General features: G+C 52.5%; 2 protein-coding genes and 1 long non-coding RNA gene across 3 annotated transcripts in view; all 3 read right to left on the bottom strand.

Moving 5' to 3' along the window:
* LOC310851804 overlaps positions 1–25450 on the bottom strand; it is a 442605-nt gene that overhangs the window by 251595 nt on the left and 165560 nt on the right. The window lies entirely within an intron of this gene.
* CCNP (cyclin P) lies at positions 743–17966 on the bottom strand (the record flags this gene model as incomplete). Its single annotated transcript, XM_083752016.1, has 9 exons — positions 743–997; positions 2610–2788; positions 4064–4222; positions 6369–6524; positions 6982–7080; positions 8587–8693; positions 9850–9943; positions 12382–12453; positions 17775–17966. 9 exons carry the CDS (start codon positions 17964–17966, stop codon positions 817–819), a joined length of 1239 nt encoding a protein of 412 aa, XP_083608142.1. The 3' UTR covers positions 743–816.
* Positions 15280–25450, bottom strand: part of AKT2 (AKT serine/threonine kinase 2) — a 27821-nt gene continuing 17650 nt past the window's right edge. Inside the window, exons 8-14 of the mRNA XM_083754018.1 lie at positions 24753–24821; positions 24225–24347; positions 22966–23094; positions 21455–21669; positions 20046–20133; positions 19749–19851; positions 15280–19573 (exon numbers count right to left, since the gene is read on the bottom strand). Coding sequence (XP_083610144.1) covers positions 19494–19573; positions 19749–19851; positions 20046–20133; positions 21455–21669; positions 22966–23094; positions 24225–24347; positions 24753–24821 — 807 coding nt within the window. The 3' untranslated portion in view covers positions 15280–19493. The remainder of the gene's footprint in view (positions 19574–19748; positions 19852–20045; positions 20134–21454; positions 21670–22965; positions 23095–24224; positions 24348–24752; positions 24822–25450) is intronic.

Below are 25450 nucleotides of genomic sequence, written 5' to 3'. Positions count from 1 at the left end.
TGAAGAGTAATGCAGGAATTTTGACCAGAAAGATGGCAGAACATCACTTGTGACAGGCAGCTTGCAGTCACCCTTAGTGGACCATCAGTGTTAATGTCTCTGTATTGACAGTGGAGGAAGCAGTGAGGGGGGGGGCAGAAGAGAAGGCTCATCAAGCCTTCCGACTATGTAATGCCTTCGTTTAAATTTGCAATGTTCTGTTTATTTTGCAACGTTTTACCATGAAAACAATTTTAAATCATAGAGGTAAGATTTGAACTGGGGCCTTCCTGGGACATAGCTTAAACGCTTCACCACTGGGCTACAATAGAAGAGTGGGGACATATTCCCCCCACACCCATCACCCCTGCCAAGAGGGGCCTGAGATTCCGGCTCCACTTCCAAGGGAACTGACAGACCTTGCCATGAAGAGATAATAGGAGGAGCAAGAGAGACCAAAACACACTTTATTAAACACTTCCAGAGTCCTGTTTTCTTACAGTTATCTACTCTTTTTTAAAACCAATCTGTTAAGATTGGGGGGAGGCAGAAAGTGCCAGGGAGGGTGGGGTCACTGTGAAGAGATGAAGAAAGAAAAGAGAAAGAGAGAGAGAGAGAGAGAGAGAGAGAGAGAGAGAGAGAGAGAATACCACTCCCACCTGAATTGTGTCCCAAGGATTCTGCTTGGGCTCCTGGCCCCATCCCCTCCCCTCCCCACCTGAAGGCTCTGGTCCACCCCACCCCATGCTTCTTCCATGGAGCAGGCCTGGGAAAGGTCCTCTCGCCCTGCAATGGGGTGCGATGGGCCCTACAGGCAGACCCACAGCAGATCCCTCTTCATGGAGTGGGGCTTCCCAGGAAGCAGCTCAGGTACTCGGAGGCCGTGATGGCGGGGCTGGTGCTGGTGCAGAGCTTTTGAGGCCGCGAGTATTTCAGGAAAGTGGCGCGGAGGGTGGAGCTGGGCCCCCGCAGGGCAGCCTTGGCCATGGGAGGGTGCACTGCTGACAGCTCAGACTCACTGCAATGAGAGAGAGGCAGAAAGGGAGGCAGCGATGCTTCTGAATGAAGGAGGGAAGTGTTGTTCTTGCATTCAAATCCCGCTTGCCCGTTTCCCACAGGCAACTCTCCTGCTGCTGTGAGAACAGGATGGTGGACTAGATAGGCCCTTGGCCTCATCCACCAGGGGGTTGGACTAGATGACCCACAAGGTCCCTTCCGACTCTACAATTATATGAACCAATGACCTCTGAACAGCCAGCCAGCCAGAGAGCATCACTGCAGCAAAAAGGACCCAAGAATCACAGGCCAGGCGCAGAACTCCCTGTAAAAGCCAAGCATCATCACCCCATAAGTCCCTGCAGCAACCCTGGCACAAGAGAGTATCAACCCCATAAGGGGCAAATGCAGAGGGGGCAGCTTGCCAGAGCTGTGGGATGTGAAACACAAGAGCAGTCAAGTACAACATTCCTAGAGTGAACATGTTTACACATGGGGAGGAATGTTTGTCCAGCCAACAGGTAAACTTCCTGCTTCTTTCTGGGCTGGGACAGACTTCTTCTGCATGTGACTAGAGGTGGGCGTGGCCTCACCTGTGCAGGTAACGACAAAAGCACAGGGCAGGGCAGCCATCTCTCTCTCTCTATGACTACATACATCGAAGAAGCAATATCTGCCTAGCCAAAGATGCTTCCAGCCAAGAGAGGACAAAGGGACTGTCTCCTTATGAGATAGTTTCCAGGTGTATGTTACTTTTCTAAGCTAAGTCTGCCTTCTGGGATCCAATTGTGAACAGAATGTGAGTAAACTCTTTTTATACTTTTATAGAAGACTGTGTCGTGTCTTATCTTTTATGAGGGAATAAGGGGAAAATACCAGAACAGTTATTATAGAGGCTTTAGCGAGCCTGAGCAAACGCATCCGCTGCGAGTTTAAAAAGGGGACTGTTACTCTGCTAAATTGTAGAACTTGTTGACACAAGTTGGAAAGGATATAATCAAACAATATATCCTCTCCTGCATCCCTGAACATTCTCACAAGAGCACACTCTCCCACTCAGCAGTGAGGCAAGATTTGAGCAGGGGGCTTCCTGGCCCACCCTGAGAGAGAAAATATCGTCATCCTTCATGCAGCACCTACGGAACCCCCTCCCACAGGAGGCAGTGATGCTTCTGAGTAGCAGGTGCTGGGGTGCTTGTGGGGTTCCCCAAATGACCGCTGGCTGGCTGACCGCTGAGAGACTAGGCTATGGGATTGGATGGGGCAGCCAGGCTCTTCATAGGTTCTTAGAATCTTAGCACTGTAGAGTTGGGTCATCTGGTCCAAACCCCTGAAATGCAGGAATTTCAGCTAAATCGAGAACAATAATTTAAAAAGGGCATAGCAGGCCACTTTCCAAGACTGAAATATATTGGTGACTTGGCATAAGCCTCGAGAGTGGCAGCTTGGAGGCCTGAGAAGCAGCTTCTGAATCCTAGAATTACAAAACCTATTCATAACCAAAAAGTCTTTGTCCTGTTGGCATGAATTCCGGCACAGAGAATCGCCAGCCTCCCAGAAAACATGCCGACAGGTGGGCTCCTCCTGTGCTGCCTCCTCCCCCCTCCCGGGGGGGTCCAGGGGTCTGCTCCTACCTGTACGTGTGGAGGTTCAGGGCACCTTCCTGGAGAGCATCCCAGAGCCTGGCGCCCTCTTCTGGCAGCACCGTCTGTGCCAGGCCCAGGGCAGCCAGAGAGAGCTGTGCGGGCTCAAAGCGAAGGCAGTCGCAGTCCGCCAGAGAAAGCTCCAGGAAGTACATGGCCAAGAGGCGCACCTGGAGGGAGGGGCAGGAGGAAGAGGAAGTAGGGGGAAGGGGGACCCAGGAGTCCTGCCCTCACCAGCCCCTGCCCTCAGGTCAGGCCAGAACAAGGAGGAGCAGCAACGTCCTTGACTCTGAGCATGTGCAGAAGCTGCACTCAGGGAAGAAAGGGTCTGACTTCTGATGTAGTGATCAGATGGGATTACTGTGAAATATGCATCAAGCCATTGTGTCTGCAATGAAAGCATCACATTGACTGGGTTGATTCATTGACAATAATTTCTGATCAAATCCCACAAGCCTCTGCACCTCTGGCATTTTTCCTCTACTGCCCATTTCTCTACACCTGACAGGCACGTATAAACATTCTGAAACACAGGCCAGTTGCTTCATCAGGCATCCTCAGTACATAAAGATAGTAGGTTACTTTGACATAGTTTAATCTTTAGATAGATCTTAAGGGCCAGGAAGCGAGTTCACAAGGAGATGGTAAACACTCTCATCCTGCCTCTCCTGTTTATTCCTATTTATGACCTCCGGGGTTTCCTAAAAGCATTCCTCCTTGCTTCCTCTTTTATTTACTCTGGACTACTATGCATGCTAAGGGACGCAGGTGGCGCTGTGGGTTAAACCACAGAGCCTAGGACTTGCCGATCAGAAGGCTGGCGGTTCGAATCCCCGCGACGGGGTGAGCTCCCATTGCTCGGTCCCAGCTCCTGCCAACCTAGCAGTTCAAAAGCACTTCAAAGTGCAAGTAGATAAATAGGTACTGCTCCAGTAGGAAGGTAAACGGCATTTCCGTGCGCTGCTCTGGTTTGCCAGAAGTGGCTTAGTCCTGCTGGCCACATGACCCGGAAGCTGTACGCTGGCTTCCTCGGCCAATAAATCAAGATGAGTGCCGCAACCCCAAGAGTCAAGTCACGACTGGACCTAATGGTCAGGGGTCCCTTTACCTTTATTATGCATGCTCAAGTAGGAAATAGTTTCTTTGTAGTTTTAACTTAAACTTTGTCCCACGTGGGGTTTTTTGAAATGCTCAGAGGAAATCTGATTGGTTCTTTCGAACACAGTGTAAAAAGTTCTTTTGTGAATAAAACGACCTGGGCCGAGGGGTGGACAGGAATTATTATTATACGCACTCCTCCCAGAGTCTTGTGTATTTTATTAATCAGAGTCCAATCCTTCCTTGCTTTGGGAACGCTACATTCTGAGCCCCAGAATCTCCTTAAGAGGGAGAGCGAGGGGTCAGCTGTGGCCTGGGAGACCCCTGCCCGCCCGAATGACACTCACCTCCCTGGCACAACGGCCCACTTCTGCCAACAGGTGCAGCAGGTGGACAGGGTTGGCATAGTGCAGCTCGAACTTCAGGCGGGCCAAGATCTTGCGCTCCATGCGCAGAAGCTCCTTCTGGTTGAATGAGTCCTCCATCATGAAGCAGAGCTGGGACGGCTGGAGGGGAGAAGGAGAGACAACGGCAGCAAGGGGTGGGTGGGCAGTGTCCCTCGCAAGGCTGTTTTTAAGCAGCGGTTGGGTGTCCACCTGCCATGGGTGCTTCAGCTGCGGTTCCTACATTGCAGGGGTTTGGACTGAATGACCTCTGGGGGTCCCTTCCGACTCTACGATTCTTTGCCTCTGTGATTGCATTTCCCTGGCTACTTTCCATTCAAGTGAATCCCAAAGGGGCTCACAAACAATAAATAACAGCAACGTGACAGGACATCACAAGTACAGCCTAGATCCCATGATCGTCAGCGAAACAAGAAAAACCCAAGAAACAATATTTAACAAACTACCAACTAAAAAAGAATAAGCCAAACCGTGAAATAATAAGCAGCGGATTCGTGAAAGATTTAACGGTAGTGGGGTTTGGGTAGTCAAAATATGTGTGCGATAAAACAGCTAGAAAATAAACATTAGGAAAGGAGGGATGGGAAATCAAAAAGCAACTTTGTATGTCAAAAGAAAATGTTTATGATGATAAATGCTTTGAAATACGGTGGGAGACTTATTAAAAATGATATAAAAATAAGCTAAACATCGCCTGATTACAGCATGTCATATTATATTGTTATGGGTTTGGGGGGCCAGATTCCCCTAAATTCCTGGGTGCCACAGCCTCCCCATCATTCCTAGATGTAGTAAAATTTAGAGTTAAGTTTGGGCTAAACTTTGGCCATCAGCAGGAGCCAAAAGTCAGTGATGGTCCATCAAGGAATCAGGCAGAGGTTTAGGGTTTCAACTTTGAATGGCATGGGCTGGCGGGAGCTCCTTGGGGTAACAGCGAGAAGGAGAAGGTGGGGGCAGAACTCCAAGAGAGCTGGGGAGGGACAGTCTAGAAGCAAGAGACGCAGAGTGTGGCTTTTTGCTGTCCTTTTGAGTCCAACGCTCCTTGAGGACGGGGTAGCAAAACCCCATAGGATGCAAATGTTCTGGAATCCTCCCATCAAGGTGCAGGTCACATATATGGGCAAATAAAACCATATTTCACGAAGACACTGCACTCTCTGCTGTGCCTCATTGTCCCAGAGAGGAACATGGACCCTGGAAAGTGTGCCCCCCCCCCAACCCCTGGGATCTCGCTGCCCTCGTGGAGATGACAGCAGTGTGTTGACAATATGATTAACAAATCAACAAGGCATTTATAATCGACAAATGTTAGGCCAATCGGTGTTAAAGAAGGACAGAACATTTTTTATGTATGCTACAACAGCAGCAAGAATACTTATCGCAAAGTATTGGAAGACACAAGAATTACCCACCGTGGAAGAATGGCAGATGAAGGTTATAGACTATATGGGACTGGCAGAAATGACCGGCAGAATCCGAGACCAGGGAAAAGAGACGGCAGAAGAAGATTGGAAGAAATTTAAGGACTATCTTAAGAAACATTGTAAGATTATTGAATGTTAGAACGATGTTGATTTAGAAATTAAGGGGTTTCTAGCTGTAATGATTATGTAATTAAGAAAAGAAAGATCAAAAATTAAACAGAAATTAGGGGAAGGATTTGCTGAATTGGCTTGATTAGAGATTGGAATACAGAGAGGGGAGATACGAGGAGGTTGGGAAAGTAAGTTATATGAGATTATAAATTATAAGGGATTGAAATTATACTTGTTATTTGTTTTGTATGTATGTTTATCTTATTGTTATCTTTGTTTTCTTTTTCTTTTCTTTTTCTTTTTGTTTCTATGTTATATAATTTCTTGAAAACGTTAATAAATATTCTTTTTAAAAAAATATATAATCGACAACATAGCAAGTAAAAAAAATAAGCTGGGAGGCGATGGGAGAGGCACCTGTCTGAGTCTCCTCCTCCTGCCCTTGGCCTCCCTGCCCACCCCCCACAAGGTGCTCATTTGCAGGAGAGGGGCAGGAGAGGGGCCGGCCTGGACCCCCTGAGCTGTGCAGGATCAGCCCACCAGAGGAAGCCCCACAACCAAGGCCACAGCCCAGCCACAGCTATTCAGTGTGAACTGTCCCCTTGACAGGCACAGAGTCTCAACTGCCTCTCCTAGAGGTGGGAGTCTAGGGCAGCCCCCCTCCCTGGACCGGGCACCAGAGCCTCCCCTCCCACCTGCGGCCTCCTGCTCACCTGAGGGCAACTGCTCTCCTCTACCTTGCAGGCCAGGAAGAGGCAGGTGGCAGCCAGGAGCTGCAGGGTGGAAATTCGCACTCGGCCCGCTTTCAAGTAGGCGTTGAAGAGGTAGACAGCCAGGAAGAGAGTCTCGTCCGCCAGGGCCAGGTATTCCTGGTGGGTGGGCAGAAGCAGGATTAGACACAACTTTCTGCCACAAAGCACCCCAGTCCAGCTCCTCTTTCCCCTCGTCCCTTCCAACTCTTCAGCTCTGTGATTCTATGACTTTGGGGCTGCCATTCCCCGATATCCTGCTCCACAACAAAGGCTCCACCAAGCCCCCAACTCTTGCTTGCTCCAAGGACTCCTGGTGACCCCCTTCAGGGTGGAAGTTTGCCTCTCCAGCAAGGGGAGGGAGCCAAACCTGCCGCCCCTCCCATTCTGCCACCTGAGGTGCCTGCCTCACCTTGTCTCATTGCAGAGCCGGCCCCGGATGCCTCCCTGCCCACCTGAGTCGGCTGCAAGGGGATGGAAACACAGGGCCTCCTGCAGCCCTACCCCAAACAAACTTCCCCACCCGCTCTTCCAGGGGGGGAAGACATTGGGGGGGGGGTTTCCTGCTGGTACCTACATGTACTTGCACCAGCCAGTCGATGATGAGACCGCGCATCTCCCCCGTCACAGACCTGGGCATGTCAAGCCCCCAGAAGGCGTAATGCGGCTGCTTCTGCTGTGGGGAGGAAAAGGGGGAGAAAGGAGCCCTGAGCTTGATGCACCCCCCTTCCCTTCTGCTCATAAACCCCCGTCCTTTGGGAGAGGACAAAGCAAGGGAGCTGTGACAGCTGTCACTCAGTAGAACAGGAAGCTCTTAGGGCTCTTAGGGCACTTGTATTTACAGGACCGCCTCTCCTGGTCTGCCCCGCAGAGAACTTTAAGATCCATGAATAACCCGGGCCCTAAGGAAGTCAGATTATCCTCTGTCAGGGCCAGGGCCTTTTCAGTGATGGCTCCGACCTGGTGGAATGCTCTGTCCCATGAGACCAGGGCCCTGCAGGATTTAACCTCCTTCTGCCGGGCCTGTTAAGACAGAGCTATTCTGCCTGGCCTTTAATTTGAATCTTTTATTTCCCTTCTCTTCCATCCCCTTTTTATGAAGATTACCTGCTCTGAGACCCTACAGCTAGTTCCCCCCTGGCCTCCTTGCTGGCCCAAGTAGGACCAATTAGCCAGCTAGCCCTGGTGACTATCCAATGTTTATTGGATGGATTTTCCCCAAATTGATTTCTGAATTTTGAATTTTATTGTTATTCATATTTTTTACACTGCTTTTACAATTAAGTGTTTTAAATTGGTTATTAGCCACCCTGAGCCCGGTTTTCTGAACCGGGAAGGGTGGGGTATAAATAAAATTTTTTTATTATTTATTATTAATCTGAGGATCGTAGATTTGAGCAAAAGATTCCTGCACTGCAGAGGGTCAGTATAGAGGACCCTTGGAGGTCCCATCCAACTTGACAATTAATCCCACCTTCCTGGTGGTAAGACCTGTTTGACAGCTGAGCGGTGGTGGTGGACTCCCCTTCATTTGTAAACGGAGGCTGGAGGGCCATCTGTCATGGGTGCTTTGGGTGACATTCCTGCACTGCAGGGGGACAGACTATAGGACCCTTGGAGGTCCCATCCAACTCTAAAATTCTGAGTCCCCTACTGGCCAAGCAAGGGGCCTTTGGGAAGCCCCCAAGGCAGGGAGAGAGGACAGCAGCCTCAGCCAAAATCCTCTGAGATAGGGCAGCCCACAGAGGCGGGGATTCCACCACTGGTCCTCAGGATGGAAGTCACTGTTAGGATATAGTTCCGTTCCACCTTAAAAGGGTACAGGCATGACGTTTGTGTATCACATGCCTGTTTACTTCCAGCTCTCGCTGGGAACTTCCATTGCATGTAGCTTTTGATATGCAGCTGTTTTGCTGGATATGAAGGCAAGCAGTCATGTTTCCCTTTGTTCCTGAACTAAGCTGAATAAAGCTGTAAATATGCTCCCTCTGTCTGCTTCTTCCATTGTGGAAGATTTGTACACCCTGCTGAAAGGGTGTGCACGGGTCTTGGAACGTATCTGAAGCTCCTGTCGCTAATTTACTGATGCTGTTCCACAGGAGACCGGTGATTGTTCGGAGCCCCGCCTGATGCCCCCGTCTCCCTGGTAGTATCCCAACAGTCACACCCCCCTCCAACTTACCATCAGGTTGCTGAAGATGTCATAGGCATACTCCTTCTCCAGACCCATGCCCAGGCGCAACATGGCTTGCGTGAGCTCCTCCACAAGGACCTCTGAGGCAGGAGCAACTGGGGTGGGGGAGGAAAGAGACAGCCGCTGTGGTGCGGTTTGGCTCGCTCACCTGAGCTCTCTGCAAAGCACCCGGCTGCTTCTGCATGTTGCTGCGCCAGATGCAATGGGTTGAGATGGGACTGGGTGCAAGGCCCGCCCCCATGCCTGAAGGACCCTGTTGTGGGACAAGGGGAGCAGGGAGATGGGCTGTGTCCTTTGGGGCATCAAGTCCATATTTCTACTGAAGGGAGACTTGCCTCCAGTCTCAATGATGCGTTTGGGACGCATGGCGGTACGGAAAAAATCTGCCTTAGAAACTTTGATTGAAGAGCTTCCAAAGTGCTAAGGTGGTTACCAGTCCAAATCTGAGCCCCGTATAGTAGCTGTGCCAGGGGTTTAGCTTGGAGGACTTCTAGGGCTGATGGTATATGTTTGCCACCCTTTGTATGGAAAAAGCGAGTCAAAGTCTTGGCACTTTGGCAGGGGGGCAATCAGAATAAGAGCCACTAACTGATGGCTGATTCAGGACTTTAAATTGTGCTCTTGTATCAAATTCCCCTTTTTTGCATATACTGTAATGTTTTACTGTTGCTATGGCCTTTGGCTAAAGCGAATAAAGTTTTCGCTTCTCTTATCTTCAGGGCGTCACCATTTCCAGACACTTTGGTAAGAATTAATGGGCTTTGGATTAGGACTACAGTGGTGCCTTGCAAGACGAAAAGAATCCGTTCTGCGATTCTCTTCGTCTAGCAGTTTTTTCGTCTTGCGAAGCAAGCCCATTGACAGCTTAGCGGATTAGCGCTACAGCGGTCTAGCGGCTTCTAGTGATCAGCTGTTAAGCGGCTTAGTGGCTTAGGGAAAGGGCGGAAAAAGCGGAAAAAAACCATGGGGACTCGCAAGATTTTTTCGTCTTGCGAAGCAACCCCATAGGGAAATTCGTTTTGCGAAGCACCTCCAAAACGGAAAACCCTTTTGTCTAGCGGGTTTTCCGTCTTGCGAGGTGTTTGTCTTGCGGGGCACCACTGTACTTAAAATTCACAGCCTGTGGAGAGGGGGAAGCAGTAGGCAGTAGGCAATATGGGAAGCGTAACCAGGCCAACTCTCGTTCCCTCCCCATCAGGCCCCCCAACTTTTACCTCATCCTGCAAACTATTTTGCCTGGAGCTCCCTTACCTCTTTGCAAAGCCGGCTCTGCTGAGGTCCTGGAGCAGACAGTGCCCGGCTTCTCAGAAGCAACGTCTCTCTCATGACTCCCGGGGACCTTCCGCTGTAAGAGAGATTTGGGGTGCGGTGGGGTGGGGGCCGATTGATGGATTGATTGCATTTTTATCTCGCTTTTTTCCCTCCAAGGAGCTCAAGGCGGCGTAATGTTTCAGGTTAGGCCGAGAGGCACTGGCTGTCACCCAGGCCAAGTGAGGATTCGAATCCTGGTCTCTCCCAGGTCCTGGGCCAAGACTCTCAACCACAGCACCACAGTTTGGCCGCAAGAGCACTAGATTGGATCTGTGACCCCTGCAGAGGCAGAGCAGGGCTCCGTGAACCAGCTCCTGCATCTTAAAATGATGAGCCTTGCAGCCTGGGATTGTAAGCAGGAGGCACAACTGGGGCCACCACCAATGTGCCAGCGTGGTGTAGTGGTTAGAGCACTGGACCAGGACCTGGGAGAGACCAGGGTTCAAATCTCCAGCTCAGCCACGACGCTCACCTTGGGTGCCAGTCGCTGCCTCTCTCAGCCTGACCTACCTCACAAGGTTGTTGTGGGGGTTAGATTATGGTTACCAGATTTTTTTCAATGAATCCGGGGACACTTTTTTTTTTTTGAAGCTGAGTAGCAACAGGGTATCAGTAGTGGGGATGGTGAGGCAAAAGACCCTGGGCCCAAGCAGACATTCATATTGTATAAAGGTGCAAAGCCCTTCTTTTGCACCCTGTGAAACATAAATGTGCAGAGTTTTTAAAAAAACTGGGCAATGGCTGTCCGCCCGCTGCTATCTGTCAAAGCAAAGGGGACAGGAGATTGGGGGAGGCTTGGGAGTCACGGGTGGGCAGTGTGCTGTTGCCCAGTTTTTAAAAAACTCTGCACATTTATGTTTCATAGGATGCGAAAGATCACCAGGTTGATGGACTATATGGAACTGGCGGAAATGACTGGCAGAATCCGAGACCAGGGAGAAGAGATGGTGGAAGAAGACTGGAAAAAAATTTAAAGACTATTTATAGAAATATTGTAAAATTAATGAGTGTTAGAAAAATGTTGGAATGAAGTTATATGGCTTTAGTAATGTTGTAAGGAATTAAGTATAAATAGATTATTAGAGTATTAAAGGGAAAATAAGGTTAAAATATGTTAAGATAATTATATGATAGAAAATAGAGGAAGATGGAAAGGAATTGCTGAAACAATTAATAGAAGTGGAATACAAAAAGGGAGGTGTGAGGAGGTCGCTGAAACAAGTGAATGAAAGATAAGACATTGAAATGGTATGATATGTGTTTTAAATTGTTTTTGTTTTGTTTTGTTAGTGTAATGTTTTTACATTGTATTGTATTGTGTTTTCTTCTTCTTTTTTCTTTCCTTTTTTGTAGTGTTTAAAAGTAATAAATATTTTTTTTTAAAAAAAAAAAGGATGCGAAAGAAGGGCTTTGCACCCTGCCCGGCAGAGAAACCGCGTGTCTTGTGCCCCTCCTGGGCAACAGCCACCTGCCCAGAACTCCTGAGCCTCCCCTATCAGTCAAAACAAAGGGGGAAGGGGGCAGGAGATCTGTACCGCCAGATGTCCCGGGTTCCCTTTTGGCAGTGGCAGTGGCAGTCAGCAGCCTGGAGCCAGCCAGAGCCAACTGCGCTACCAGGCTGGCTCTGGGCTGCTGAGGCTGCCACGTTTCCCGGGGACAGATTTGCAAATCCGGGGACTGTCCCCAGGAACATCTGGTAACCCTAGGTTAGATGAGGAGGGAACCACCTGGAACCCTTTGGAGAAAAGGCTGGGATAGAAACGCAGTAGACAATAGGTGTTCTAGCTGGCTCACCCAATATACGTGGCAAATGTTCAGCCCCTGATCTCCTATCTTCCAAGGGTGTTGCAGGGGAAAGAGACAAGAGGTCTGCCTTTGGGACTTCGCTTGTCTCAGAACTTACCTCTGCAGTGCCAACACCCAGCTGAAATTAGAGGCTGTTTGTTTTTGAGCATATGCAAAGCATATGCAAAGCGCCTTTACCTCCCTCCCTCCCTCCCTCCCTCCCTCCCTCCCACGGCAATGACTTCCAAGTGAAGGTCAGTGCAGAATCTGCAATCAGAAATACTCTCCCCTCTGGGATATCCTTCCCCCCCCTTCCAACCTGTCCCACCTGAGTTTTCTTTCCTCACTGACACCCCACACCCCAAGGTACTGAGCGTTCTCAGTCCTCCTCCAGTTCTTTGCTTGCAAGGTGCGTGTTGTTGGCCCCGTAGGCTGTTTCGTCTGCTGTGCTTCTCTGCGCCCTCTACTAACACCTTGAACCTTGTGGGCTCCAATCCTGCTGGCACTCAGCACCCAAGTTCACTATTAAAGGGAGCTGGAATGGGTGCTCAAAGCTAAGGAATGACGACATTATTGCTTCCGGGTGAGCAAGTTGGGGGGCGGCTTCAAGGCTGCACCTCTGCCCCCCACTCTGCAAATGTTTCCTGTCTTCTAACAATGCAGCCCAGCACCCTCTAAAGGACCTACCTTCCTTGATCCTTTTTCACTGCTCAGTCCTTTGTTGTTCTTGCTTTTCAAAGGCTCCCTTTTCTCATCTACCTAAAATGGAACATATTTAAGGGAGGAGTTAAAGAGGCAGACATCCCCCGCTTTGGTTTCTGGCCCCCCCACATCAGCCCCCACATGGGCTTTTGCCAAGGAGCATCTCGGACAAAGTGAAGGTCACAGGTGAGACCACAAGCCAAATGTGGGAAGTTAAAACTCAGCCACTTCAGAGCTGGGATTGGGGGGGGGGGCAAATGTACCCCCACCTTCAGCCTCTCGACCCCCAACTTGAAGCCGGAAAGTCACTGTAGCATCTTCTCCACCAAGGGGAGCAAAGAGAGAGGCCAGGATGGTGGAGAAAGACTCCTTTGCAATGCTAGGAGGATGCTCTTCTGATCGAGAGTGCTCCTGGACATGTGAAGAGTGCAGGCCTTTCTCCTGCCACATCTGGGAATGGGTGGCAGGGCTTCTCAGCTCAGGGAATGCAGCTTCCAATGAGGGTCTCTGTTAGGTACCCCCCAAGGGGCTAGCCTGCTGTGGGAGGCAGGTTCTGCAGACGCCGGTCCAAACAGAACAGTGCTCCCCCCCAAAAAAACAAACCAACCCCCACATCCACGCAGGGGCCTATTCCAAAAGCTACATCTCTTTGGCAGGGGAGGGTGGAAAGGGGGAAAATGCAGGGAGACCAAGGACCCCACCCCAAACCTTTCTGCCCCCCAGGAGCCCCCACCACAAGAGCAAACCAACAAACTTGCAGTCTGCCAGGATCTCCTCTCTTGAAAGGCGGTGGGCTTAGCCTGCACCCCCCACATGGTCCCCGGAGGAGGAAGGGCTAGGAAGGAAGGTCAGCTCTGCCGGGGAGTGTCAGGCCCAAGTGAGCTCCAGCTGTGCTTAATTAGCAAAAACTAGCAAAGACAGACCCAGTGGGCAGGCCTTAGGCAGCACAGGCTCCCATCGTGAAAGGGGCCGGCCCTCCCCAGTCACGGGAGGTCAGCAGGGCCAGAGGTGCCTTTGCTGCCATAAGCAGACACACTTTAATGTTGTATTTTAATCTTGTTTTTAAGATGCATTTCAATCGTTTTTATACCTGGCGTCAGCCGCCCTGAGGCTGGTCTTGACTGGGGAGGGCGAGGTATAAATAAAAATTATTATTATTATTACTTATCCATGGAAGAGGCTGTTCATGGAAGCCTAGAACCATGGAGCTGGATCAAATAATAATGTTGTTTACGAAAAGGAAAGGGGTGCAACCTTAGATATGTTTACTAGGAGAGAAGTCCCACTGGGCTGAAGAGAGCTTACCTGTAGTCAGCATGTTTATAATACCCATTTTATTATTTGTACCCCAGCTGCTCTGGAATTGGGCAGCAGATTCAAGCAGACTTTTAAACCGACTGGTCAATTCAGTCTGCATGTATTGTGCATTTTGGAAATAAGAGTTCTGAAGGCAGCAAGCTTTTTTTTTTTAAAAAAAAAAAAGAAGCTGCCTAATGTCTATGTCACAATTAGAAGAGGCATCACCTTCTTCAGGAGCAAAGGTTGAAGGAATGGCTCTCTTAAAGAATTGCCCAGCACCTGCTGATTACTGGCACTATAAGCATGTATACTGAAATTAATACACTTTTAAAAAAAATGCTTAGCGTCAGACATACAGGAATGCCATTTTAGTCCATTAATTTTCAACTACAATTTGTGTAACATTGCACATGGGGGCATTCTGGGTTCTCTTACTGCTCTGGCCTAAAACGATGAGAAGCTCAGCTTAATGAAAATGACACTCAGGCAGGCAGGATCGGGACTTGCAAGAGAGGTAACGTCTCTCCTCAAACACCTCACCCCGCAGCCAACTTTGGCTACCTGCATGGCCGGGGGCAAGAGGATATATCTTTAGACTTCCCCCAAAGGACCAGATGTAAGGTTGGCCCTGTTGTTTAGTCATGTCCGCCTCTTCGTGACCCCCTGGACCAGAGCACGCCAGGCACTCGTGTCTTCCACTGCCTCCTGCAGTTTGGTCAAACTCATGCTGGTAGCTTCGAGAACACTGTCCAACCATCTCGTCCTCTGCTGTCCCCTTCTCCTTGTGCCCTCCATCTTTCCCAACATCAGGGTCTTTTCCAGGGAGTCTTCTCTTCTCATGAGGTGGCCAAAGTCTTGGAGCCTCAGCTTCAGGATCTGTCCTTCCAGTGAGCACTCAGGGCTGATTTCCTTCAGAATGGAGAGGTTTGATCTTCTTGCAGTCCATGGGACTCTCAAGAGTCTCCTCCAGCGCCATAATTCAAAAGCATCCATTCTCCGGCGATCAGCCTTCTTTATGGTCCAGCTCTCACTTCTATACAGCACTACTGGTTTGGCCCAGGAGCATCTAAACCAGGGGTCAGCAAACTTTTTGAGCAGGGGGCCGGTCCACTGTCCCTCAGACCTTGTGGGGGGGCCGGACTATTTTTTTTGGGGGGGGGGAGAACAAATTCCTATGCCCCACAAATAACCCAGAGATGCATTTTAAATAAAAGGACACATTCTACTCATGTAAAAACACACTGATTCCCACGGGCCGGATTGAGGCGATTGGGTTGGATCCGGCCCCTGGGCCTTAGTTTGCCTATGATCTGGCATCTGAAGAACAAGCAATGGGGAAAGTGAGGGCTGGGTGTATAAGCAGAGCAGAAATACCCTTTTGGTTAGGCATCATTTCGCAAAATGTTGAATCCTGTCTTCTCCTGTGGAAGCAGGAGATATTGTGGGACGCAACTCATTTTATATATGCAAAAATTAATAAGGGTTTTTAATGGGGGTGGATTTTTTGGAAAGTGTGGCTTGGCACTTGCATTTCTAAGGAAAAGCAGCGCGTGTGACACAAAACGAAGAGCAGGACACACCCTAGAAAGAAAAACAAAACCTTTTATTGCTCGTACCGTACAAATCCAAGGGCAGGAGAGGGAAGGAGAAGAGGGAGGCACCGCGGAGACGCCCAAGGACGGCCCCTCTCGCCTGGCACGCCTCCCCACAAAAGACGCTCCGGAGGACTTGCCTCGCAAGCGGAACTTATTTTACAAACTGAGTGGGTGAGCTCGGGGTGGGTGGGGAGCCAGAGCCTGACCCCCCGTCCCCTCCGGGCGAAGAGAAGTGCCATCGCAGTCGCCTTCCAGCGCTGGAGAGAGAAATCGCAGATAAAAACACAGCACAGCAGCAGAAGGCAGGCAGTCCCAACTAAAGCCGCTGAAGAGGGTCAGTATTAAGTTAATAAACCTCAACTATCACAACTACGGAAACTAAGTGGAAAAAACCCCTTTATTAACCCCCCTCGTCAAAGATTTTTATTTTTTGTGTGTGTGTGTGTGTGTGTGTGTGTGTGTGTGAGTAACACCCCTCCCTCTATATCCAGGACCACCCCCCTGAATTCTGTAGAACATACATCGCACGGGATCGGAAAAGTCCTGTAAGGTTATAGTCGCGATCCAAATATGGTTTCCTTGAGGGGGAAAAAGCTTCTGAAGTCATAGTATAAAACCTTTAAGCACCTAAATGGAGGTTTCTAAGGCTGCCGGCGCTTTGGAGTCAGACGAGTGTCAAAGGCCTGCATTGAAATGAAAGGCCGAGTGGGGGGGGGGGGTCAGAGGAGGCCAAAGGGGGCAGAAGGGCTCAGCAGCCCCCCACCAAACCCCCCTCCATGCTTGTGGGGAGGCATACCATTGCCATTCCCCCCTCCGCCGCCCAACGATTCAGAGCAGCCGAGCCTCTTCCAGCTAGTGTCCACATGGCGCCAGCAAGCTGGGCTTGCCAGGGCAGGGATGGCACAGCAGCGAGGCAGGGGCACCCTGGAGAGTCACTGCGGGGGCCCACAGCCGTCCTACCCCCACCCACCAGTTGTGAGCTCAGGCAGCCTGCTGCCTGTCAACCCAGCAGGGGGACCGAATTCCCTCCCCAGTGCTGGGTGGTGAAGATTCGCACCCGCTGCAGGTGAGGAATGGAAAGGGGGGGCCACGGTGGGAAGGGGCCAGACCCCCAAGGCTCTTCAGAGAGGCTGATGGCCACTGATCCCACTGTGGGCTGAGGTTCTGCCTTCCCCTCTGCTCCAGGCCCACAGAAACTAAAGGCAGCAAAAGTCACATTTTGGGGGAGGGCATGGCTGGCCTGAGCCCAGGGAGAAAGGATGAGAAGTGCCGTGGGGGGTGTCCCTCCCCCAGAGCCACCCACCTTTTGCGCCAGGTGAGTTTACATTCAACCGTATGCAATAGGAGGGGGAGAGCAGGCTGGGACCCCCCCCCCAGCGATGGAAAGGCAGACCTCTCCCCTCTGCGCATTGCCCCCACGGCAGGCATGAGGTAATGACGGGGGTCCCGGCCAAGATCGCCAGGACCTTGGGCCAAAAGCCCCCCAGGAATGTTTCCCGTTGAAGCAGGGGGCAGGAGGGGAGAGGAGGTTAAGGCTTGGAGAACTGGGGCTTGACCCCAGAAAGGCACCTCTGCTGTGGTGGAGGAAGGCGGAGGGCCGGCCCCACACCCCACCACCGTGGGCAATGAACCAGCAGGCCGCATGCTCCTTGCGGACCCCCGTCCTGGCACAGCAAAAGCAGCTCAGCCCACCTGGGTCGGGAGACCTCCCCCTGCCCGGGCTGGGACTCTGTAGCTGGCCCACCTGGGCAGGAGGGTGCTGAGCTGGCGTGGGGCAGCCAGGGGAAGCCTAAGTGCAGCCACCAGAGCTTGACCTGCATGGAGCCTAGGTCGCCACAAGGTCATGAGGGGGCTTTGCAATGGTGGTCTGGGCGGGCTCCCTCAGCCAAGCCCCCCAACCCCAGTCCTGCTCTACTGGCCTTGGTCTACAGTGGCCCCGAAAGCACAACGGGAGCCCTCATTCTGCCCCCAAACCCAGTCCTTTCGAGAGACGCTGCACCAAAGGAGGTCACGTCAGGCCATGCGGGGGCAAGGGACCATTCTGGAGGGAGGTCTCAGCTCCTGCCCCCCAATGCCGCCCCTGCCCCAGCCAGGCTCCTGGAAACACTGCCCTCTTTTTGAGCCCCCTTCTCTGCAGATTCTCCCCCCACAATGCCATATGGTTCAAAGGAGCTGGTGGAAAACGAGGGCTGCTTTCTCGACCCCCCCCCCCTGCTCTGTTCCTTGCATTTCCAGAAAGGGGTAAGCAAATGGTTCCCAACATTCCCGCCTTACGGTAGCCAAGCGAACCAAAAGCATCTAAGGGGCAACTGCCTCACCCATCTCCTGCGAAAACGAAAACACATTTGGTGGTGGTGGGGTTTGAATCCCCACTAAAAAGCTCATTATAGAAAGGGGTGCAGTGGGCTTAGCGTCAGTGAGGGAGATGGGGACACCCAGTCTTTCACTCTGACCACCTTCCCCTCCCTGGATATTCTGCGGTACTTTTGGGGTGGGGAGCATGCGGAAAAGCCTTTCCCCAGCCGAGGGAGAAGCAGACTTGAAGAAGCAGAACCCGATGCTCACAGACTCAGGCACCGGCCAGTCCACGGGCCCTTCGCCCAGGGGCCACCAAGACCTCCCCTTGTCTGGAAGCAAAAGGAGTTCTTCCTGCAACATCCCCGTCACTCCATGCATCCCTGGGCGGGGGGGGGGGGTGGTCCTCTCCTTGGCCAAGGTGGTGGTGGTCTTGGCAAAGGAGCCTGGGCCTTGCTTCTGCTCCCCACATGGGCGTTGCCGCCGCAGCAGGCAAATGTCTCTGCCACAGGATCTCTGCCCCACCGAGAACAAGGCAGCAGACTTAAGATAGGGAGATGGCGAGATCTTGCCCAGGTAACCCCAAAGCCGCTTGGGGAGGGGGATGAGAGATCCATCTGCGCAAGCAGACACCCAGGGGAGCAGGCTCTCATGCCCAAAAGGCAACGCCACCCCTGGGCTTCTTTAGCCAACAAACCTGTTGGGAGGGAAGGAGGGCACTAACAGTTGTGCCAGGACAAGCGGAGAAGGCCAAGCTGCCCCTGGAGCAGCCATGAAAAGGACGGGGGAGAGGCTTCCTGGGGGCTGGAGGAGCTAGGAACCGCCCAGGGCCCGATCCCTCCTTCACTCTCCAGGGCTCCAGGCAGGCCAACGCTTTGCCCGCAGTCAAAGAGGTAGCAGCAACTGCACAAGCCACACCGCCAGCCTCGAGGTGCAGCAAGGGAGGCTCCCCCAACCAGGGAGGGAAGCCCCGGGAGACTCCATGACCCTCCGAGGAGCCTGGGCTTCCTTTCGCCCCCCGCCCAGCCACGTTCCGGTGATGGAGGGCACCATGCAGCCCTCCTTGCCCCACAAGAGGATGACCAGGCTGGGGTGGAAGGGGAGGGCGGTGGCACCAGCGGTGTGAGCCCACCTTGCCCTCCTCTAAAGGCCGCCCAAGCCACATCCCGAAAAGCCCCGGAAGAGCACCCAGGAACTGCACAGCTGCTTTCCAACGCTCAGAAAGGTGTGCCCCCCCATCTCCCCCCCAAAAAACCCCCACTACTAGTTGGAACCGTTGGTGACCCAGTCTGTCTCCATTGCGCAAAGCCTGGCTTGACAGGCCCAGTATTCACGCCTCCCCCCACAGTGTCCCTGGCCATCCGGCAAAGGGGGGGGTCCAGCTCCCCCCCCCCCCGAAAACTTGTCTCTGCAGCACACGCTCCGTGTCAGTTTGCCCTCTGGGAGTCCCCCAGGCTCTCCTGTCTCTCTTCCTCCAGTAACCCCCCCCACCTGGCTTCACCAACGTCCTGGCAGGGTGGGGTGGGGGGAGACACACTTTCTCCTGCCCAGGGAGCTTTCCAAGCAAACATCCGAAAACAGCCCCCCCCCCAGTCAGGGCAGGGTGCAGATCCTTGAAAGTCGAGGAAAGCCTCCCCCAAGTCCATCTGCGCTGAAAACTTGACAACAGGTGGGGGAGTGGCAGCGGTGGCTCCTGTGGTCCAAGCGGATTCCTGGTGGGGAAACAGGGTCCCTCCCTGTGCTGTTGCTGCTGCCTGGTGGGGGAGGCTGTTTGCCCAGCCCCCTGATTTGGGGAGCTGCAGGGCCAGTGAGATGGGGGGGCACCCTCCCCCTGCAGAGTGTCCTGGCGTCCTGCAAGCCCCGCCGTCGCTCTGGCGGGGGCACTGTAGGGGGAGTGCCGCTGCCCCCCTATTCCCGGATGCTGGCCGAGTAGGAGAACTGGGGGAAGTGGGTCCGCTGATCGGCCTCTAGCGAGTCCAAGGTGTCGTCTGTGGGGGGAGAAGGAGGGGAGAGTCAGGTCAGAGGAGGCGGGAAGCTGCTCATCGCCTGGGGCGCAAGCGGATTCAAAGCAACAACCCACTCCCAGCACTGCAAAAGGGGGAATCGAACCCTCAGCCCACTGGACTAGATGAGCCCTGGGGTGCCCAGGATTCTGTCACTCACATCGGTCAGGAGGGGTGATGGTGATGGACTGTGCTGTGAACTCGTCGTCAAAGTACCGGGTGTCGATCTCAGATGTCACCTGCGGCTTGAAGGGTGGGATGAGCTGGGAAGAAAAAGGGGGCCAAACTCGCTTTGTGGTCCTGGTGCCACCCTGACCCCCCCTCCCTCCCCCAGGCAGCTTGAGGGGCAGCTGAGGAGGCTCCCCTCCCCACACAACCTGAGTGGCTGGGGGTCAGGCGAATAAGTACTGTGTCTTCACGTCAGACGCCCCCTGTGCCACCCCCCCTCTCTCCTTACCATTTTCTGAACCACGTCCTGCCAGTTGATGGCGGCAAAGAAGCGGTGCTCCATCACCTCCCGGGCATCGTTGGGGCCGCCCCCCAACCTGTGGGCACAACAAAGGGGTCCTGTAACCACAGTAACGGCGGGGGTGGGCGCACAAGATTTCCAGCGGGACTCCCTGTACCTGGGTGGCAGCACAAGGGGCAGTGGGGGGGACAACTTTCTCTCGCTGCCCCACAGCCTTGGCATTATTCTGCGCCAGCCGAGCGCCCACTGGATGTTTTGGACAGCAACTCCCATCAGCCCCCTGGATAAACGTCCGCAGGATACTTGTGGGCTTTGTCATCCAAAGCACCTGCTAAGAAGCAGGTTGGCCTGCCCTCTTTCCAAGCCTCCTTTCTCCCGGAGTATAGCGCCTCCCCCCCAAAACAACACCCCCGTCAGACCCTCCTCGCTTGTCACAAAAGAACTATGCAGCCAAAACCAGTTTATTTCCCTTGATGGGCAGTGCCCCACAACCCTGGGAAGTGGAATTTGGGGTTCACTGCACTTCTCCATATCCCTTCTGGGGAAGGCTTCCAGGGCAGCTTACAAAGAGGCCACAATAAAATTTCATGATGATAACAATAGCAATAGCCAAGCCACTCCAGGCGGCTTCCAAAGTATTTATATAAAAACATAGTAAACGTAAAGGTAAAGGGACCCCTGACCATTAGGTCCAGTCGTGACCAACTCTGGGGTTGCGGCACTCATCTCGCATTATTGGCCGAGGGAGCCGGCGTACAGCTTCCAGGTCATGTGGCCAGCATGTGGTGAACCAGAGGAGCGCATGGAAACACCGTTTACCTTCCCACAGGAGGGGTACCTATTTATCTACTTGAACTTTGACGTGCTTTCGAACTGCTAGGTTGGCAGGAGCAGGGACCAAGCAACGGGAGCTCACCCCGTCACGGGGATTCGAACCGCCGACCTTCTGATCAGCAAGCCCTAGGCTCAGTGGTTTAACCCACAGCGCCACCTGCGTCCCTATAAACATAATAAACCATTAAACCTTAAAGAGTTTCCATGCACAATGCTGCCTTCAGATGTCTTCTAAATGTCAAACAGTTGCTTATTTCCTTGACATCTGACAGGGTGTTGCACAGGGCGGGTGCCACCACCGAACCAGGCCCCGTAACTTCGCTTCTCGCATTGAGGGAACTGCCAGAAGACCCTCGGAGCTGGAGCTCAGTGTCCGGGCTGAACGATGGGGGTGGAGATGCTGAGGTCATTTCGGTAATCCCAACTACCAAACTAACCAACTCTATTTGAGTTATCCCTGTGCTAAATTCTGCTTTGCCACTTTGACCCCATGGCAGCACGATAGCTGCCCCCGCCCCCGGCCAGGCGGCCTCTTCCACACACACAGGCAACGAAAAGCCCACCTCTGCTTGGGGTCCTTCTTGAGCAGCCCGGCCAGCAGGGCCTTGGCCTCGGGGCTGAGCGTGCGAGGGAAGCGGATCTCCTCCATGAGGATGAGCTCAAAGAGGCGCTCGTGGTCTTGGTTGTAGAAGGGCAGGCGCCCACACATCATCTCGTACATGACCACGCCCAGCCCCCACCAGTCCACGGCACGCCCGTAGTCATTGTCCTCCAGCACCTGGGGGGGGGGGGCAGGGAGGAGAGAAAAGCAGGGGCGGCTCAGGCAGGATGTGGAGGGGAGCAGGCCGGGTCAATCGAGGTGGCCCCTCCTTCCTTCTAATTGGTTTTCACACATTACATTACAATACAGATGTAGGAAAGCCAACACCATTTCTTCCTCATCCCCCCCCCACACATTTATATTTCCTCAAACCATCTTATTATTCTTTTTTCCCTCCTCCCACTTCGCCCCCACTCGATTTCCTCCACATTTTACAATTTACACTAATCACTGCATTCTACAATCTTCTCAAATTATCTATATATTCGTATTATCTTTCCTTACTAATTTTTCTTCCATCCAGTGCTTCACATTTTAATCTAGGCATGTTACTGTATCTTTTTTTGAGCAATATTTTGCCATATATTCATCAAAACATTTCGACTCCTTTTTTAAATTTTTGATTCGACTGATTTCTTATTATAGCAGTTAAAAAGTAAAGGGACCCCTGACCATTACGTCCAGTCGTGGCCGACTCTGGGGTTGCGGCGCTCATCTCGCTTTATTGGCCGAGGGAGCCGGCGTACAGCTTCCGGGTCATGTGGCCAGCATGTGGCAAACCAGAGCAGCACACGGAAACACCGTCTACCTTCCCGCCAGAGCAGTACCTATTTATCTACTTGTACTTTGATGTGCTTTCGAACTGCTAGGTGGGCAGGAGCAGAGACCGAGCAACGCGAGCTCACCCTGTTGTGGGGATTCGAACCGCCAACCTTTTGATCGGCAAGTCCTAGGCTCTGTGGTATAACCCACAGCGCCACCTGTGTCCCATTATAGCAGTTAATTTTGCCACAATTAAATTATTCATTTGGTTTACGAAACCATTCCTCCTTTGTGGGTATAGTTTGTGACTTTGGATTTGATATCTTGCCTTTCACTCCCCTTCAGGAGTCTCAAAGCGGCTAACATTCTCCTTTCCCTTCCTCCCCCACAACAAACACTCTGTGAGGTGAGTGGGACTGAGAGACTTCAAAGTGTGACTGGCCCAAGGTCACCCAGCGGCTGCATGTGGAGGAGCGGGGAAGCGAACCCGGTTCCCCAGATTACGAGACCACCGCTCTTAACCACTACACCACACTGGCTCTCATCACTGACTTGCATCTAGGTGGCCCTTCTCTGGCAGCCATGAAGGGGGCAGAAACAGCTACTGCAATCAGGAGAGAGGCCACCCCCCTAATCATCTCAGCCCTCAGTTTCCCCGGCCGTTTGGGCTGCTGGCCTTGCCCAGGCAAGAGCCCCCCCCCCCGCCGATACCTCAGGGGCCAAGTACTCCGGCGTCCCGCAGAAGGTCTTCATGGTGGCGCCGTCGCTGATGCCCTCCTTGCACAGCCCGAAGTCCGTGATCTTTATGTGCCCGTCCTTGTCCAGCATGAGGTTCTCCAGCTGCAAGAGGCGCAAAGGCGAGTCAGGGGCGAGGCGGGGTGGGAAAGATCCTGCTCAGATGAGTCCCCAAGAGGTGGGCGGCGGGAATGACGTGCTGGGAGCAGCCAGAAGCAGCAGCAGCAGACGCCCTGGACCTCAAGGGCAGAGGGCGGCCAGTAGGAGAAATCATGCCTTTCATTCCTTACCCCTGTAGGCTGACCCAGAAACCGGGGAGCCAACCTCCCCACCTGGGTCTGGAGCTGCTGCAATCGTACGCCAGAAGATTCCTGAACTGCACAGGGTTGGACTGGGTGGCCCCACTCTATGATTCTAAAGCAGATGTGGCCACGCTCGCAACTGGTCACATCCTATTTGGACTCCTGGCGTGACTCCAGGCTGTGTGGACAGAGCCTTTGTGCTGCCCTGGCTGCCAGCGTGGCTCCAGGCCTTCAAAGGGCTGCTCTATCACTGTACACCACTTGAAGGGCCCAGGATGTCTGCAAGGAGGGCATGATCCTGCTTGCCCATTGGTGGAGGCCAGGGGCTACAGTGGCCTTGAGTCTGGGATTGCCTTGCTCAGAAAGCCCACCTGCTGGCTCCTTCCCCGTGGAAAGGTGGAAAGACCTCAGTCCTTCCCTGGAGGTTTTTAAGCCATCAGCCTTGGATGCTTTAGTTGAGATTCCTGCATTGAAGGGGGTTGGACTAGAGGACCTTCGGGGTCCCTTCCAACTCTACAGTTCTACAATCCCTACACCAGGTTTTGCTTTCAAGCCTGCTGGTGTTCTTTCCCAAATTCATTCTTCTGGCATTCTAACTATTTCATTGCATTCTGCTTTGAGGGCATTTGAGACTCCGTTGGTGGTTAAGAATGCTGGACTCGGATTGGGGGGAGCAGGGTTCAAATTTCTGCCTGGCCATGAAGCTCACTGCGAGTCCCTTGGGTGGGACAAAAAAGCAGCAACTGGTAACTTTGAAGGAGACCCTACAGACCCTTCCCTCCCTACCCAGCTCAATGCTGTGGGCAAAGGCAAAACCTCTTATGGAAAAGGGAGCCCTATACAGCTCCCACCTCTCTCCATAAGAAGGCAGGATCCGCTTCTCACTTGAGCGCCTTCTGCTGAGGCCAGACCAGGTGTTCCGCGCGGGATTACCTTGATGTCACGATAGACGACGTCCCGGGAGTGCAGGTACTCCAAGGCGGAAACAATTTCAGCCCCGTAGAAACGAGCACGGTCCTCAGTGAAGACTCGCTCCCTCGAAAGGTGGAAAAACAGCTGGACGGGGAGGGAATTGAATTTTATTATTTCGGCCACAGACCAGTTCCAGCCCCCATACAATATCAAGGAAGTCATAAAGCACGATAGGAATACATTTGAATTTGCAATTAGGTATAACAGGGACAAGACAGATATAGCAACAGTTAAAAAATATATAAATTAAAATTTAGTCACTAACATATAACCTAAAATTATCCTTTAAATCATTATGATAGCACAGCTTGTTGTCGGGGAGGGAAGAGGGACGTCCGGAAGGTGAGCAGCAGGAAGAATGAAGGACGGCAGCCAACAACGGCGATTCTCTGGGGACCCCAGGGCCACGAGTGCAACTGTGCTCAGCCACGTGGCTCCTGTCAGAGCACGACTGTGTCCCTCTCCCCCCCCCCCAAAGCAGACACTGACCTCCCCTCCGTTGGCATACTCCATGACGAAGCAGAGGCGGTCGTTGGTCTGGAAGGCGTACTTCAGTGCCTGGAAAAGGGAGTTCACAGAGTCAGCAGCCTCCTATTATTATTATTACAGTGGTGCCTCGCAAGACGAATAGAATCCGTTCCGCGAGTCTCTTCGTCTTGCAGTTTTTTCGTCTTGCGAAGCAAGCCCATTAGCGGCTTAGCAGATCAGCTGATAAGCGGCTTAGCGGCTTGGGGAAAAGGGGGGGGGGAGGAAAAAACCCTGCAGGAACTCGCAAGACATTTTCATCTTGCGAAGCAAGCCCATAGGAAATTTGTTTTGCGAAGCACCTCCAAAACGGAAAACCCTTTTGTCTAGCGGGTTTTCCGTCTTGCGAGGCATTCGTCTTGTGGGGCACCACTGTATTATTTAACTTTAGGTGCAGAAGAAGCAGCAGCAAGTGCCCAGCCCCTCTCACTGAGCCTTCCCAGGCAGCTGCTGCTGACAGGTCTTGCTTGTGTGCTTCCCAAGACAAAGGAAGGGAATATGGGACCATCACAGCCTATGTTGTGCAGTTTTAACTGTCCGCAGGTGACAACCACCTTCTTGAAATCCTGCAAGATAAATGCATGCAAGGTAGAGAGCTTTTAAACTCACTGCCGATGCAGCGGCAAGGCTCTGGCAATCGCAGCGAGCCTCTTCAAGCCCAG

Source organism: Podarcis gaigeae (genome assembly GCF_964106915.1).
Source record: "Podarcis gaigeae genome assembly, chromosome: 8".
NCBI lineage: Eukaryota > Metazoa > Chordata > Lepidosauria > Squamata > Lacertidae > Podarcis > Podarcis gaigeae.
This window is presented reverse-complemented; position numbering and strand designations above follow the sequence as displayed.